Raw genomic sequence first — 16,837 nt, 5'->3', positions numbered from 1 at the left:
AAGGGGAGGAGTTCAAAGGGGAAGAAGTGGGTGTGGAAGGATTGTGGGTTAGATACCACGGTGACTGTGAAGACGTGGGGCTGATGGCAGCATGTAGGGTTGAAGGGAGAAAGTCCCAAGGTCCCTTGCAGGAATTTAGAGGTGAGTGGGAGAGCTGTAGGTGCCTGGAAGACACCCGAGGGTGAAGAGGACATTGGGTGGGAAGACAGTGGGGCGGTTGCAGAAGGGAATTGAGCAGTGAGTGGGTGGAAGGCCACTTTAGAAGGGACAGGGTGGGGAGAGCTTAGCCTGAATGTGAGGAATGAGGAAATTTAAAGGCCACTCCTTCTTTGCCTCAGGTATGCGCATCCTGGTCACGCTGCTCTTGGACACACTGCCCATGCTGGGGAACGTCCTCCTCCTCTGTTTCTTTGTCTTCTTTATCTTTGGCATCGTGGGAGTCCAGCTGTGGGCAGGGTTGCTCAGGAACCGCTGCTTCCTACCTGAGAACTTCAGTCTGTAAGTATGAATAAAGGTTCCCCACCTGGCCTGGGAATTGAGGCCGATCGAAACCTGTCTAAGGGTCAATTCCCCCTTCCATCGAAGCCAATAGGAATGTGCCATTGACTGCTGTGGGACCTGGACTTGGCTGTAAGGAACCACCACTGCTCTGATACTGAATTTCTTCATGGGTTTCATGAAAGGAATGCTCCAGAGGCAGGTGCTCTCTCAGCTCAGTGAGGAATGAGCTTAACAATACATCAGTCTAATAAACCTCTGGCATTAAAATAGGTTTCTGCATTACGTCTCTGTTAATGTGACCTGTGTGTCTAGTGGGAATTTCACCCTCTGATCCTGATGTAATGCAAGGAATGGTAATGTCCCAGATTACAGAAATACAATGTAAATGTGAGACTCTTCGGCCTGGAGATCAGTGATTGAGGAATTCCACCTGGCTGAGGAAACAGGCAGCCAGTCTCAGCTGGTATCAGGAGGCTAGTGCCTGAGGGACAGATGAGATGGGTAGACTGGGAAGGGACCTTAACTGGGAAATTAGTGACTGGGGAACCTCAGCTAACTGTAGGCTTATTAGTATGTCAAAAAGTAAGTGGCTGAGGGCCATAGACTGAGGTCTGGTCTGTCCTTATAAATTAGGTTGACATAGTTACCGCTATGTATTCACACCCCCGAGAGTCATAGCTGTGCTGACCTAACCCCTGGTGTAGATGTGGCTAGGTCAAGGGAATCCGCTCGGGGCGGTGGATTACCTACAGAGATAGGGGAAAAAACCACCCGTTGTAAGAAGCATCTAGACTATGGTGCTACTTCAGCATTAGCTGTGCCACTGTAGTGCTCATAACATAGACCACAAAAAGAAAAGGAGTACTTGTGGCACCTTAGAGACTAACCAATTTTATCAACCTTTTTCTTTCTGAGGCCCCCCCCAACAGGCTATTTAAAACCTCCATAGCCCACCTGTGCCCCAACAACTGTTCTTATGCGTATACAAGGCAGGGCCAGTGTTGGGGAGTAGTAATCAGGGCAATTGCCCATGACCCCCCACCACAGGGGGCCCCACAAAGCGGAGTTGCTCAGGCTTCAACTTCAGCCCCATGCCGTGGGGCTTTGTTTTTCTGCCCTGGGCCCCACCAAGTCTAATGCCGGTCCTGCTTGGCAGACCCCCCCTGGAACCAGCTCACAGCCCCCCAGCGGGTCCCGGACCCCTGGTTGACCACCACTGGCGTAGACCAGTCCTGCTTGCCTGCCTGTAAGGATGTTAGTGGGTATAAGCACATGCACCTGGGATATTCGTAGCTGAGAGATACTGGCCTGATGTTTCTGCCTATTGGTACTTAGCGACGGAGAGATCTCCGCTGGTAATGCCCCTTTGTGGGAAGATCTGTGATGGTGGGATCTCAGGTGGGAGGTTCATGCCATCTCTCCATCTGCCCATTTTCCCATTCTATGGTGTGTTGTGTTGCTCTTCTAATTCAATAGCTTTTCACACTCACTCTCCAGTCACGTGTTTGCTCTGGGCTTAACAGGTTTTGCAATTTTTGTAAACAGGATGAAAAACTCAAGAAATACATAAATCAGCACAAACTAGCATAAAGCAGCCAGGAGGTTACTCAGGCTGGGTACTACCTTCCTCTGCAAGTGGTGCAGTTACTCAGTGTGAGCGAGGGTGACAGGATCAGGACCTGCATGTTCTACGGTAACATGCAAGCCAAGTTGATTTCACCCAAATCAGTGCATTAGTGCCCCTTTGAGCGGAAGCCAGTTTTAGGCCTTGCAGGACAATTCTGCGTTTGGAGCAGAAATCGGTGACTTGGAGTCCGGCAGTTTCTTTGCGTAATGTGTGTGTTTACCAAATGTACACGAGTCCTGTTTCCTTGAACAGAGGTGGTCACAGACTGCACACAGGCAGCTTGCTCTCTTCACCCACCTCTGTCCTGTCCCAGAAGCAGCTACCTTTCGCTTCTGTCTCTCTGACCTAGTCTACACTTAACAGCTACAGAAATTGCACACCCTCGAGCACCATAGCTACGCCGACCGAGCCCCCAGTGTAGACGTAGCTAGGGCAATGGAAGAATGCTTTCGTCAACCTACCTGCCATCACTTGCAGAGCTGGAGTTCCTACAGTGATGGGAAATCTCGTCTGTCACTATGGGAAGTGTCTGCACTATGACAGTACAGTGGCATAGCTACAGAACGGTAGCTGTGCCTATGTAGCAGCCATAGCGTAGACATGCCCCTCCCCACCCCCCCAAATCTCAGTTGCTTAACAAATGGTTTTCCTGCTCCAGGACATTTGTACCTGGGAAACCCCCTGTCTCAAAGCTTCTCTGGGACCACATAGCTTTCAAAGGTGAGCCAGGGCATCAGCTCTCCTTTTGTGCAGCTGCTTTGCCTACAAAAAAACCTCAGCGCTTTCACTGCCAGACAAAGGAGAGTGATTCAGCCAATCAGCCCACACTATCTCTTTAACAAGGTTCTGGGTGCTAATGAATCAAATGACCCCTAATGGGCAAGACATTAGCCCCTTTCGGCATAACAGTATATACAATACCAGTATACAAATAATCCAAAGGACGGAGGGTCACAGAAGACAGGACCATGCTCCCTTAAAAATCAACAGCCCATAAATATTCCCTACTCCCAAACAACACCCCAAACTCCACCCAGATATACCCCGCAGGAACCAAGGAGGTTGTGACAACAGTGCCATTTCAGGTACATGGAGCACTGCCTTTAATTGTTGTAGAGTGCTTAGATACCACCCTGCTGGATAGGTGCCTTAGAAAAACCTGGGAGAGAGAGATCGCTCAGACTTCCCAGCTTCAGCATGCAATTACTGCGTGACCTTTTCTGCATGTGCCAAGACACTGAGACCTAAGCCCCATTCAGCAGCTATGACTATTTATTTTATTGCGGTAGCCGTAGCACCTAACGATCCCAACTAGATAACTGCACTGAGCATAGCCTGCATTATGCTGTAGGCTGTGCAAACACACAGGAAAATGCAGTCCCTCCCCAAAGAGCTATTCATGTTCTTCAATTTTTAAGGCCAGAAGGGACTGTTCTGATCAAACTTTGTTTGCTGGCTTCCAATTTCTAACTTATTCTTGCCAGACCACTTGCCTGGAGTATTAACACTTTCAGTACCTTACTGATATTCTGAATGTCCCCTAATACAGTGGTTCTCTACCTTTTCCAGACTGGGATGCCTCCAACTCCGCTCTCCCCTAGTCTTGATCTAGCCTGGGGCAAGGTGGTCATGATGCCCTGATACCTATTCACTAAACCCCAGGAGTGTCAACTCCCAGGCTGAGAACCAGAGCTTTAGTATTCTTTTTCTTAAAGAACCGGTGTCCAAAACATCAAAAGAGACACAACAGAACTATAGTAAATATAACTATGCTCTCACTACTAGAGGGGTGAGGTCCAGATGCAAAACACAGGACCTGAAATTTGTAGGTAGCCCATGAATCATTTTGCCTGTAAAATTCCAGGAGTTGATCAAGTTGTTACATCCATGCCGAGAGGTAATGGGAGAATCTCAGTCCTCTCCTTTTCAGCTCTGAACAGTGTGTCATGCCTCTTGTAGGTTTCGTTCTCTGGGAGGGGAGCTGGAGTTTCATTAATATGGAAAGGCCCTTTAGGTAAATGGGTAATAGAGCAAATGAACGGTTTTGCAGTTGGGTAAAGCCAATGCAGCTACTGGTCTGGGTGCTGTTTAATTGAACCAGAATTCCAGGACTTTAGCTAAGCTTTGGATGGTATTAAAGGCAATTCTGCAGGAATTAACTTGGCCGAACTAGGCTTAAAAATAGCTTTGCAAGCTTTAGTGGGAGTCCAGGTGGCATTAAGGAAATAGCCATTTATTGAGCAAGAATAAACTAGTTTCCAGCTGACCACGGGGCTGTTTTGTCTCCCCTGGAGCATGTGATTTGGACTTGCTTGTTGTTCCAGGACCACCTTTGGAGGGAATTTTCAGCTTGTCTGACATTGAACTGTCACCTTGAGCCCTGAGCAAGAGAGCTAACAGTGGTGCAGGGAACCTTGGGTAGTGCTTGCCTTGTGAAGCAGTCTATCCAAGCAATGCATTCTCCTGCTGCACAGATGTTCTCAGCAACTCTGGGAGGGCAGAAGATAAATTGGCCTTAACAGACTGATTCCCATCTGACTTCAGTGACAACAACTTCGTAAAGGATGTAAAATTTGTGGGCCACATGCTGCTCTCTGCTCCACCAATGTAAACCGGGACTACATCTGGGTGGACTTACTCTTCTGCAATAACATTAGCAGTGTCACTTCAGAGTTACACCATGGCAGCCAACAGTGGAATTTGGCGCAATGTGTCCAAACTACTTCTCTCACTTCCTCCTCCCCCCCCCCCCTTTATTTCTTTTTCTGCTGCTTCTCTTTTTTTCCTTGCCATTCAATAGGTGAAGAGACGCTGTGCGTGCTAGTGATTGTAAGAGCAGAGTAAGAGTCATGATCCCTGAGAGCTATTCCTGGCTCCGCCACTGACTCTCTGAGTGACCTTGGGCAAGTCCCTTTGCCTCTCTTTGCCCCAAGCCAGGTCTACACTACAGACACTACAGAGGCACAGTTACATCAGTGCAGCCGTGCTACAGTAGTGCCATACTGTAGACACTTACGCTGATGGAAGGGGTTTAGTTAATCCTCCCCTCCAGGCTGCGGTAGCTAGGTTGAGGGAAGACTTCTTCCATTGACCTAGCCACATCTACTCTGGGAGTTAGGCCGGCTTGACTACGGTGCTCAGGGATATGAATGTTTCATGCCCCTTAGCAGTGTAGCTAGGTCAATCTAGTTTTTAAGTGATAGACCAGGCCTTAGTTTCCCAACATGGGCTTAATAATATGAAGTCACATCAGAGGGCTTCTGCAGGATGAATTCAATCATTCGGTAAAATGCTTTGAGATCCTGGATAAAAGCTGTTAGACACCTGTAGTGTTACTGTTGTTGTTGTTGTTCTCTTGACAGATTGCCTTTAGTCACTGTGCAAAACCCACCCTCGTCTGGTCTCTTTCAGGCCCTACACAGTAGAGATGGAAAGATACTATCAGACAGAGAATGAGGATGAAAATCCCTTCATCTGCTCCCAGCCTCGGGAGAATGGAATGCGTTACTGCCGCAGTATCCCGACACGGAGGGAAGAAGGCCTGGAGTGCACCCTGGACTTCTACGCCTATAACGACACCACTAACACCTCCTGCGTCAATTGGAACCAGTATTACACCAACTGTTCGGCTGGGGAGCACAACCCCTTCAAAGGAGCCATCAACTTTGACAACATCGGATATGCATGGATCGCAATATTTCAGGTGAGCACGGTGGGCGGGCTCCCATTCTCACCCCCGCTGAGAGTGAGTACTCACAGGTCAGGTCAAATCGACCTTGATCAGTGCTAGGTTCACAAGTGTCTGCAGGACCAGACCTCCTCTCCTATAGCTATTCCACTCCTTGAGCAGTAATGCAAGAGCCCCATAGGCTGCCAGGAGGGCAATTTGATGTCCAGTCTGAAGAAGCCTTCCGCACTTGGAGGGAAATCCACTCCTGTGTAGAAGGTCTATGCACCATTTAAATCCAATTGAAGGGATTAACTGGGATTTAAGAGATATACAGGCTTTTCTGCAGGTTCTCTGCACAGCGGTAAATTTCACCCAAGAGTTTCCTTCCAACTCAGTTTGTGCATCACTTTTCTTTGCATCGTCAGCTCTTGGGACCCTGGAAGCATCATTGCCATAAGGCTTTTTAACATGAGGTATGTTTCCAATTACCACTTTGAGTGGCATTAAATAAGCATGTTAACAAATGGTGTATGAACCTTTGTAAGCACAATGAATCCATCCCACTATTCTATACTATGCTCATCCCACACTGAAACATACTAGTATATTTGAGACCAAGAGCAAGGTGCTACTTTAAGCAGGTATCTGGCCCAAGAGGTGGTAGGAAAAGGCCACTTCCAGCTGCGGTGAGAGCAGACTGTGTTAGATTGGTTTACGTCCTTCTCCTCAGCGTGACTCTATTTTAGAGCTACAAAACTTGGGTGACCAAACGCTGCTCCGTTGAGGTTAATTGGAATTTTTGCCACTGACTTTCAGGGAGCAGGATTTTTCCCTCTGAGCTGTAGTACATGGCCTTGGTGCAACCAGATTGTCACTGACCAGTGCGAAGGGCATGAGTGCTGTTCCTCCTGTGCTTAAGCCTATGGGGGTGGTGACTGGTGAGCTGATTGTTCTTTCTCCTGCCTCTCTCAGGTCATCACGCTGGAGGGCTGGGTGGACATCATGTACTTCGTCATGGATGCTCACTCCTTCTACAATTTCATCTACTTCATTCTTCTGATCATCGTGAGTGATCTCTCAGCCCGCCCAGTGGGTAGCACGCCTTTTGCTCAGGCGTACAGGGAAGGACGTAGTGGTGTGAATGGGAAGAGGAGTGGGCAGGAAGGGTGTTGGAGATAGCACTTAATCCAGGCTGGGAGAGGTGGAAACCAACTCATTGGAGGACCTGCAGATGAGTTTTACATACATTGGAACAACCCCATTTCTCCTTGTTAAAGGGGGGAAATATGTTGCATGGGGGTGAATTCCTGCTGTAGTTGTATATCTAGCTGTATTTTGCTGGAGACGAGAACGGAAGTAAGTATAAGTTCTCCTGTTCTACAGTGGGTCCGCCTCCTCCTGTTCGGCAATACGTCACCCTCCTCATCCTTCTTCCTGCTTTGCAGTAGACTCCTCCTCTTTGCCTTTTTATAAAAAAAAAAAAAAAAAAAAAAAGGGTAAATGAAACAGTAAGTGAGTTTCCTGCCGCTGAAAGGTGTCGGCCTGCTCGAACTCTTGGGGTACATGGTGCCTGTCAAAGGCTCCACCCACCAGAAAACACCATCGCTCCTACTTTGATGGAAAGTGTCAGACTGATGGTCCTGGAGGCTGGAGCCCTCAGTGCAGCACACATGCTCAGTTGTGCCTCAGTCCCAACCTGCTGAGGCCCACATCTCTGGAGACTGCTGAGACTGCCCCCTGGGATAGCTTCTGTGTTGTGGACTCCTGTCCTGTTAGGCATGGACCAAGGCCACCAGAATCACTGCACGTTGGCCACCAAACACCATTGTGCTCATTCGTAGTCGTTACCAACCCAGTCCTGGATTTGAACCGGTGACCTAGAGGTTAAAGGCTGTTTAGTCTATCACTAGTTCTCAGAGTCCTCGAAGGGTTTCTGTTCCTACTCAGTGATCGTTCCTTCTGCTCTGCAACAGATTCGTGTGCTCTGTGCATTCCAAAGACAATGCAGAGCAAGGCACTGATAGCCTGTGCTGTTGTGTATTACGAGGGACTGGGGAGAATGCAAGACTGAGAAGTGATTGGTTGCTCTTTTTAATCAAGGTGGAATAGTGCCCATGATCTACACAACACAGAATCTAATGAAACCCAAGTTTGGAATCAAATATCAAATCCTTGGCTACAGACAGCTGATGCTCTTGAGTAACAATATCCCCATAAATCCTGTTAACAAAGATTTCACAAGCCACCCACACACTGCCAGAAGAAAAAGCCTCCTATCAAAAGGGCTCAGTGCTTTCATTCTAATGCAGTTAATTGTGATAATTACAAGCAGTGTCTGCTGAGACATAAAACAAAATACAAAAAACAAAACAAAACCCCAAAGAGGACCTCAGATATTTAAAAAAAAAAAAAAAGCAAAGTCTATTAGGCAAAATAAACTTTCCCTCCTCTTTGATGTATTACGTCACCCATGGAGACCTGGCGTGGGAAGCCCCTCAGTGGGGATTCTGAGAGGCTGTCTCCTGCGTGCCCCTCAAGGCAGACAGGACAGGGGGCCGCCCACCCTGTGAGTGAGTCAGGGTGTGATGTCTACTCTTTGCTGAAATATTAGCCCTTGCCTATGGTGTGTCAGTGTCAGATGTGTCCAGCCTCCACTGCTCCTACACGTTCACACACACACCCACATCCATGGCCCTCTCACCCCCACTTTTTGTGTCCTTCTGCTGGCTGCCACCGCCACCACCTCCTCACTGAGCACAAGTTGCTTCTATCCTCACCTTTAAGCTCCTCCTCTACATGGCCCTGCTTTACCTTGCGAAAGTCATTTCTTCTTGTGGTCCACCCCACCATTTGCTCCGTCAATGACGCCAACCTCCATCGCCTGCTTTTCCCACAAGCACCGTCACACTGTCTCCTGTCCTCTCCCTTATGTTGGGGGAAAAACTCCCCCAACAGATTTCACAAAGCTGCCACTTCATCTTCTTTCAGATCCCTGCTTAAAACCCATCTCTGCTGTGATGCCTGCAAACCACCGTGATCTGTCTTTGGCTGAACTAGTGACCATGTGCGATTCCTGAGATCACCCTTACAACTAACACACACACACACATTTCTGTTTATTCACCTGTCCGCAATATCCTATCTTAGATTTTGAGCAACCTGGGGCAGAGACAAGCTGTGTTATTTGTTTGTTCAGTGTCTAGAAGAGCTGTGCGAACAACTGATTGCTTGGTTCAGTGGCCAAACCAAAAAAAAAAAAAAAAAAGGCGGGGGACGGACATTATTCTAGTTGACCCAGAACAAAACTTTTCAATTTTTGGAGAGAAATGTAAATGTAGAAAAAAATGTTTTGCATCAAGGAAATCCATTTGGTTCAACTCAAAATGAAATCTTTTGTTTTCAAAGGGTTTTAACATTTTTTTTTCCAAAATAAAATTGAAGCATATTTGAAATGCAAAGTCATTTTGAATAGAAAAATCTAAATGTTTTGTTTCAACTATTTTTTCCAGCCAAAACCGTTCAGCAAATTCGGCACAACTTTGCAAAATATTTTGGTAGACCCAAATGTGCATTTATTTATTTTTTGGTGGGGGAAAAAAACCCTTTTGTCTGAAAAGTGTTGGCCAGCTCTACTGACTAGAACAATGGGTTCTGATCCCTGTTTGGGGTCCTTTGTTTCCATTGTGGTAGCAGCTATCAAAAGTCATCACACACATACCCTGCCACCCTCTCTCTTGGGCTGATGGCATCTTCTGTTCTCCTTTAGGTGGGCTCCTTCTTCATGATCAACCTCTGCTTAGTGGTCATCGCCACCCAGTTCTCTGAGACTAAGCAGCGAGAGAGCCAGCTGATGAAGGAGCAGCGGGTCCGCTACTTATCCAATGCCAGCACGCTGGCCAGTTTTTCGGAGCCGGGTAGCTGCTATGATGAACTTCTCAAATATCTGGTTTACATTGCCCGTAAGGCCAGCAAACAGGTGGTCAAAGGCTATAGAGAGGCAGGGTTCAAACTGGGTCTCCTCTCCAGCCCGAGGAATAAGAGTGGGGCCGAGAGGCAGTCGTGCAAACATCGGCAGAGGAAAAGGTCATCCGTGCACCATCTGATTCACCATCACCACCACCACCACCACCACTACCACCTGGGAAATGGGAACTTGCGGGCACCACGCGCCAGCCCTGAGATCAGCGATGTGGAAACCGGCTCACTCCACAATGGCACCAACAGGCTCATGCTCCCTCCCGCAACATCTAATCCCCATTCTGCCCCCAATGCTGCTGCAGAGTCCGTGCACAGCATCTATCATGCAGATTGCCACTTTGAGCCCGTCCGTTGCAGGTCATCCCTCCTTCAGCCTGGCTTGAGTTTACCAAGCCCAGAGGTGCTTCCCAAGAATGTGGTTGGCAGCAAGGTCTATCCCACCGTACACCCAAGCACCTCCCATGAGATGCTGAAAGAGAAAAATGTAGCAGATTCTACAGTGAACCCTGGGGCCAGCACGCTAACCAACCTTAATATCCCTCCTGGGCCGTACAGCACCATGCACAAGCTCCTGGAGACCCAGAGTACTGGTGAGTGCTGGAGCTGGGGGTCAGCCTTTGGTTGCATTCCAGAAATAAGACCTAAGTCCCAATTTTTTTTTTCTTTCCACTGAATCTTTCCAGGATTCTTTTCAGTCCACAGTACAGGTACAGGAGCTGGCTTTCCAGGTAAGGCCAAGTCAGAATCTTCCTGCCTGCAAAATGCATCCTGAGTTCAGATCCTGAGTGGAAGTGTCTGTTTCCCATCTTTGCACCAGCAAACACCTAGGGCAATGGACTATCAGGAAATCTGTGTTTTTCGTAAGAGTTTGTCTCGCCTAGGTCTTCTCCCCAGTCCCACTGACCACCTCAAATTATAGCATTTCCTAATCAAACTAGAGCTGGGCCCAAGCCACAAAGTGCAGATCTGGATCTCAACTTGCCCAAAGCGCAGGGGTGTTCTGGCCCATCTGTAGGCAGAACACTGCCCTCAGTGCTGGCTGTACTGCCCACTCTTTGATGTTTGGTTTGGGTTTGGAGAGCTGCCTCTCTAGGTGCTTATATTGCTCCCCATTACTGTAGTATCTGAGTGCCTCATAGATTGGAAAGACTTTATCCTCATAATGCACCCATGAGTACGGTTATCCCCATTGTACAGAGAGGGAACTGAGGCTCAGAGAGATTCTGGGCCTGATTTTCAGAGGTTCTGATCACCTACAACTCTAAGTCAAGGCAATGACAACTGCGGGGCTCAGCATGTTTGAAAATCAGGCCCTAAGTGACTTGCTCAGAATCTCGCCAGAAGTCTGTGGTAGAGCCAGGAACTGAACCGAGGTCTCCTGAATCCCAGTCTAAGACCTTCTCTGTATGACACTACTTCCCCCTTTACACCCTGGGGTTTGGGAACATAGCCAAACCTTGTTCAAACTCTCTCAGCCTCTGGGGTCTGGAAGTCCTTCTAGTAGAAGCTTTCTGTCACAGTAAAACAAAAAAACCCAAAACCAATGGCCTTTCGCTCTGTTTTAACCTTTCCAGTTCGCCCTCCTGACTGGAACCTTGTGTGTGAAGTGGACAAGGTTTTCCAGTCATTCCAGAACCCCACAAGTTATTTGAGTTGGGCTCTGAAAATGGGCAAAGGTTTTGGGGTGGGGGCGGGAGAGCTTGGTTTTTATTTCACCTAACCTGGATGGTGATACTGTGGCTGCGTCAGGCACGAGTGTGCAGACGTACACTCCTGTTCCTCTTGCAGGCTACTATGATAGAAGCATATCCTGCCTGTACAGTCAAGCGAAGGAACCATCTGTCAGCTGGGAGCTGCCATTGTGAGGAACGATTTGAGAATCATATGTTTAGGGGGAAGTTAGTAATTCTGAAGTATCAGCAAACAGCAGGAGTATGAAAGTCACTCGCTGGCTGCTGCACTGTCTCTAATTACAACACCTAACGCTCCAGGTTCTGGAAGAGCTGATTTGCTTTCTGTTAGCCCTAATAGCCAAAGGTATAATGAGGTGGTAAGGATCCCTTGGCTGGTGAAAATGTCTCACTGTGGGCAGCAAAAAACCACTTAGTATATAAAGGGAAGATCCTTGGAGTATAATGTTTCTGCATGACCCTCTTTAACCTGCTCAGGACGTGCAGTACCAGGGTTGGGGGAGTCTAAGCAACTGGGGTTTATAAGAGAATAATTCCTGAAATTGGGAGATGCTCAGAACAGGCATCGGGCCTTGTTATTTATTTGTTAGCTGTAATGCCTGCTATGTGCTTTCTAAACACTTCTAAAGGACAGATCCTGATCTGTGGATCCTGCCCCCACAGACCAAGGATAAGAAAAGGAGAGTGGGTATAGCTGAGCAAATAACTGATTTTTTTGGTTCCCTGGCAATTCTGAAAAATCAATATGAAATTTCATTGCGGGTCAAATCAAAAACAAAATATTTCAACAGTTCTGGTGAATCAAAATGTTTTTTTTAAAGTTTTTTTTATTTTGTGTTAAACTAAATATTTTTCTCCCCACAATGAAATGTTTCGTTTCAATGCCATGCCCAGTTTGGGCTTTTTTTTTCAATAAATGTGAAGAAAATTTCAAAATGAAAAGACCAAACGTTTCAACATTTTCGGAATTTTTGTTGTTTTTTGACACAAACGGGCGAAACTGACACGAATTCATGAAAGGTTCCGGTGTCACTGATTTTCGCATTTTTTGGCTGACAGATGTGGTCCAGCTCCAATTGTGGGTGGAACTGGGAATAAATAATATTGTTAGTGAGAAAGCAGAGTGGCGCTGGGATCTTGGAGAGGGGAGTGAGGAAGCTGAACAGCCCCTGAGGTCTAAAAGAGAAGCTCTGAGCTTTTATGGACGTGTAGGGTGATAGCTTGTCCCCAGCTCACAAAGGACCCCTTGCCACACCCAGAGTCTCTTTTCCAGGCAGTTTTATTTCTCAAATATAGGCAAAAACCCCACAAACACAGCTCCTCCATCCAGTCTGGGCTATAGCTCCCAGGGGAGTTTTCCCTTTGCCTCTCTCAATTCCTCCTGCTTTAGGGCCTATGGCAGGATTCTCCTGTGCTCTGTTCACTGACCATGGCCTCCCAGGGAGCTCCCTCTGGAAACCCTTTCCCCCCCCTGCAGGTTCCCACTACAGCAACCACTCCCAGGGAACTTCCTACTGCTCCTGCTCCCACTACCCAGGTCTCCTGTCTGACCTGTTTCCCTAGTCTCAGGGAGCATGCAGTGAAAGCTCTCTCTGCCCCTTTTGGGACTGACTCTCAGGCCTGACTCACCTTCTCTGATAGCCCAGCTGGTGATCAGCTGACTAGCCACAGCTGCCCTAGCCTTTTCCCTCTTAAAGGGCCAGTGCTGTGACAAGGAGCAAGAATATAACTTCTCTCTGGCCTTCATGCAGACTTAGGGACCAAGCAGACTCCTGTCAGCCTGTATAAGGAGGATCTAGACAGAGAGCGTCACATGGTAATAAAATGAATGTGGAGTTCCTGTCATTTGAACCCTTAGCTTCCCTGACCCAGCATGCAGGGAACAGACTCCTCTTACCTCGGCTTATTTGTGTTTTAGGTGCCTGTCAAAGTTCTTGCAAAATTTCTAGCCAGTGTGTGAAACTGGACAGTGGTTCCTGCAACCCAGACAGCTGCCCCTACTGCATCAAGACTCTGGCTCGTGACCTGGAGGTCACGGACAATGAGACGGTGGACTCGGACAGCGAGGGGGTGTATGAATTCACTCAAGACGTCCACTACAGCGACCAGAGGGACCCTCAGCGAGGGAAAACCAAGGGAAGGAAAACCAGCCAAATCCTGGCTTTCTGGAAAGTGGTGTGCGAGACATTCCGGAAGATCGTGGACAGCAAGTACTTTGGCCGGGGGATCATGATTGCCATTCTGATCAACACCCTCAGCATGGGGATCGAGTACCACGAGCAGGTGAGCAGAGCCCATTCTGTGTTGTACAGAGGCTAGCAAGACGCTCCCTGGAGGGAGAGGGCTCAGCATGGAGACTTCATTAGCACAGTCTTCTCCTGCTCTCGTAGCCTTGCGGGGGGGATGTTTTTTTTTGTTTGTTTTTTTTTACCATGAGCTGCGTGATTAACGTTGACCCCTGCTTAGTTGCTTGCCAGGCCTGGCTATGTTTTTACCAATTGCTGTTCAATGGCTCTTCCTTTTTGCGGTAGCGAGTGTTGGAGCCCTGGTTTGGTGAGGGGTATAGGGAGCCTTTTGCCTCTGTGTTGCTGGTTTTGAATTCAGCCCAGGCTGGTGGACATAAAAGTTGACCCCATGAGATGGCTGTTTGCGGGCCTACGTGAAATGAAGCTGATGGGAATTAGGCCATGTCCCAGTGAGCAGGTGTCCTCATAAAAAACCCCAAACCACTCCCCAAACCGGCACACAATAATGCTCTTTTTAGCTGTCTCAGTAAGAGGCTGTGTATTTCATGGGCCACGGAGGCTGAGCTACCTCCTATCCTTAGTGGTGGCGTCTCCCAGGCAGACCCGTTGGCAGGACAGTATGGAAAATCTCAGTCTTCAGCTGCTTCTGCTGTTACTGGACTGTGCCTGCAGAGAGAACTCCGGGGCCTGTTGATCTAGCACCATTCATGGGTTCTTATCACGTTAGGTCTGGTACACGCAAGTACACACATTGTCTCAATCTAATGCTTACTCCTAAACCTCGGCACTGATCAGGCCTGGTAGTGTTCCATTCTCAGGGTGAATCTCCGCTTTGTGAGTAACTTCCACACAAGCATTGTAGCCCTGCGAGTCAGTGGCAGCTCCTCCTACAGAAAACCTCCCTAGGACATTCGGAACCGTTCGGATGGAAAGGGCGGGAGGTTTGTGGCCTGACTCTCAATTACAGTCAATGTAAAGGGGCCTTACTGAAAGTGAGCAACAGGCCCTTGGATTTTGGGGTTTTAGTTCTCTTGCAGCATGCTCCAGCTTCCCTGTTTTAGATCATGACTTCGGCTCTTCCTCAGACCAATAGTGATGATGGATCTGTACCACAGGATCTCACAGCAGTTTGGTGGCCTCAACCAACCTTCCTGGAGGATACATCACAAAAAACCCAGGGATGAGCCCAAGCCATAAAGTTCCAGTGCAGATGTCCCCAAAAGTCTGGAGTGCTTGGATCTAGGGCTTTGGATCAGGCTCATCCCAATAGTACCCCTTGCTGGCAATCTCAGCCAAGAGGCCAAAGGCTGAGCTAACCGGAGGTGCTCCCATGGGCCGGGCCGTGCGCTGATGCTTGCATTGCTTGCACTGTTCCTGTCCAGGGAACGAGCAGAGAGCCTCAGTTTTAGGCCAGCACAGCAATCCCAGCAATGTTGCCCATGGCCAACAGACTTTGGGGTTCACGCAGCAAGGGTCAGCGCCACTGCAAGCATGAAAGAAGGTTTTATTCCCACTCCCCTAGAGAGGTCGGCTCACAATGAATGCTCCTGTTTCTCCAATGGATGCTGTGGCAACTATCCTGTGAATCCAAAGTAGACTAATTTCGGCGTCTCTAACCTATTGTCTCATACATCCTAGTCCCTGAAGGCAAGAGGCTTCCTGTCCAGAATACACATATCTAGTCCCCATAGCTAGTCTTTAAGAGGAGAAGATGCTGCCATGTTCTTCTCCTCTGGTACACTGAGGTCCCAGCTTTCAAAGGGATCTCCACTCAGTCTCTGGTTTTTCACCCCAAGTGATGTAGCTGCAAACAATTTAATGCATAGTTCAGTGGGTGCATTGTGTGACACATAGACATCTAAGCACCTGATATCGCCTCTTCTGAAAATTGGGCCCTGACTGTATTACCCAGGGGCATGTGCGCACAGGCCTGACTGTTGGGTTATTGTGGGTGAGCTCTGTGTTGACTTTTGGTAGAAGAGCTTAGGTGGCTCTGTGCTTACGCCCAGTAAAACCCTTGTTACACCAAGTCTCTCATTAGACGAGTCGCTGGAGGAATGTACGGTAGCCAACAGACCTCCACTGATACAGGACTGAGAGAGATGTTCTGATAGCGAGGCCCTTTCCATTTGTTCCTCTAACCAGTGATGCACAGGAAGTTTCCAGGACATCAGAACTGGGTAGAACAATTCCTGTCCTATGGCCAGTGTTTTCTGGGAACTCCCCTGCACTTTGAGCCTTTATTGTTTACTTTTCTCTTTTTCTGACATGTTTCTTATTTGTATAGTCACTTGCAGTTGGAAGCAAAGGCATTTCTTCCACTGTTTATAGCTCCCTGTGTCAGCACGGTAGTTGCGAACTGAGCAGACATAATTCCAGATTCCAGTGTCCTCCTGTGGTATTAACGCATCAGTGACTAAATATTAGGAAGACTCCGACCCACTCAGTGTGCTAAATGTGTCTCTTCAAACCAGTACATTCTTTCTGAACTCTTAATACAATATGGCTGGCTAACCTTTGTTTTCAATATGTATTTAATGGAGATGCACTCTGCAGTCCTACAGGTAGGATTAGTCTCATGCTGTTTCACCTTCAATTGGTAAGCTTACTGGAATATTTCTGTACCGCTGGGAGAGAAAGTGTCTGATGGTATTGGAGACTCATCATTCTTTCATTATTATCTGGGGACTGTTTCTGAAGAACCTGGGGGGCAAAATAAAGAAGAGGATGGAAAATTCATATTTCCCATTTTGATAGATGAACATAAGAACGGCCATCCTGGGTCAGACCAATGGTCCATCTAGCCCAGTATCCTGTCTTCCGACAGTGGCCAATGCCAGGTGCTTCAGAGGAAATGGACAACAGGTAATCATCAAGTGATCCATCCCCTGTTGCCCATTCCCAGCTTCTGGCAAACAGAGGCTAGGGACCCCATCCCTGTCCATCCTGGCTAAAAGCCATTGATGGACCTATACTCAGTGAACTTATCTGGTTGTTTTTTGAACCCCATTATAGTCTTGGCCTTCACAACATCCTCTGGCAAGGAGTTCCACAGGTTGACTGTGTGTTGTGTGAAGAAATACTTCCTTTTGTTTGTTTCAAACCTGCTGCCTATTAATTTCAT

The 16,837-nt window shown here is 48.0% G+C and overlaps 1 protein-coding gene across 3 annotated transcripts in view; it reads left to right on the top strand.

The window, feature by feature from the left end:
* Nucleotides 1-16,837, top strand: part of CACNA1G (calcium voltage-gated channel subunit alpha1 G) — a 146,883-nt gene that overhangs the window by 18,851 nt on the left and 111,195 nt on the right. For all 3 annotated transcript variants that reach the window (XM_043528379.1, XM_043528378.1, XM_037914245.2), the window contains exons 4-8: nucleotides 339-498; nucleotides 5,540-5,831; nucleotides 6,771-6,863; nucleotides 9,565-10,366; nucleotides 13,386-13,750. In XM_043528379.1, coding sequence (XP_043384314.1) covers nucleotides 339-498; nucleotides 5,540-5,831; nucleotides 6,771-6,863; nucleotides 9,565-10,366; nucleotides 13,386-13,750 — 1,712 coding nt within the window. The remainder of the gene's footprint in view (nucleotides 1-338; nucleotides 499-5,539; nucleotides 5,832-6,770; nucleotides 6,864-9,564; nucleotides 10,367-13,385; nucleotides 13,751-16,837) is intronic.

The sequence above is a fragment of the Chelonia mydas genome, chromosome 14, assembly GCF_015237465.2.
Source record: "Chelonia mydas isolate rCheMyd1 chromosome 14, rCheMyd1.pri.v2, whole genome shotgun sequence".
Classification (NCBI taxonomy): Eukaryota; Metazoa; Chordata; order Testudines; family Cheloniidae; genus Chelonia; species Chelonia mydas.
This window is presented reverse-complemented; position numbering and strand designations above follow the sequence as displayed.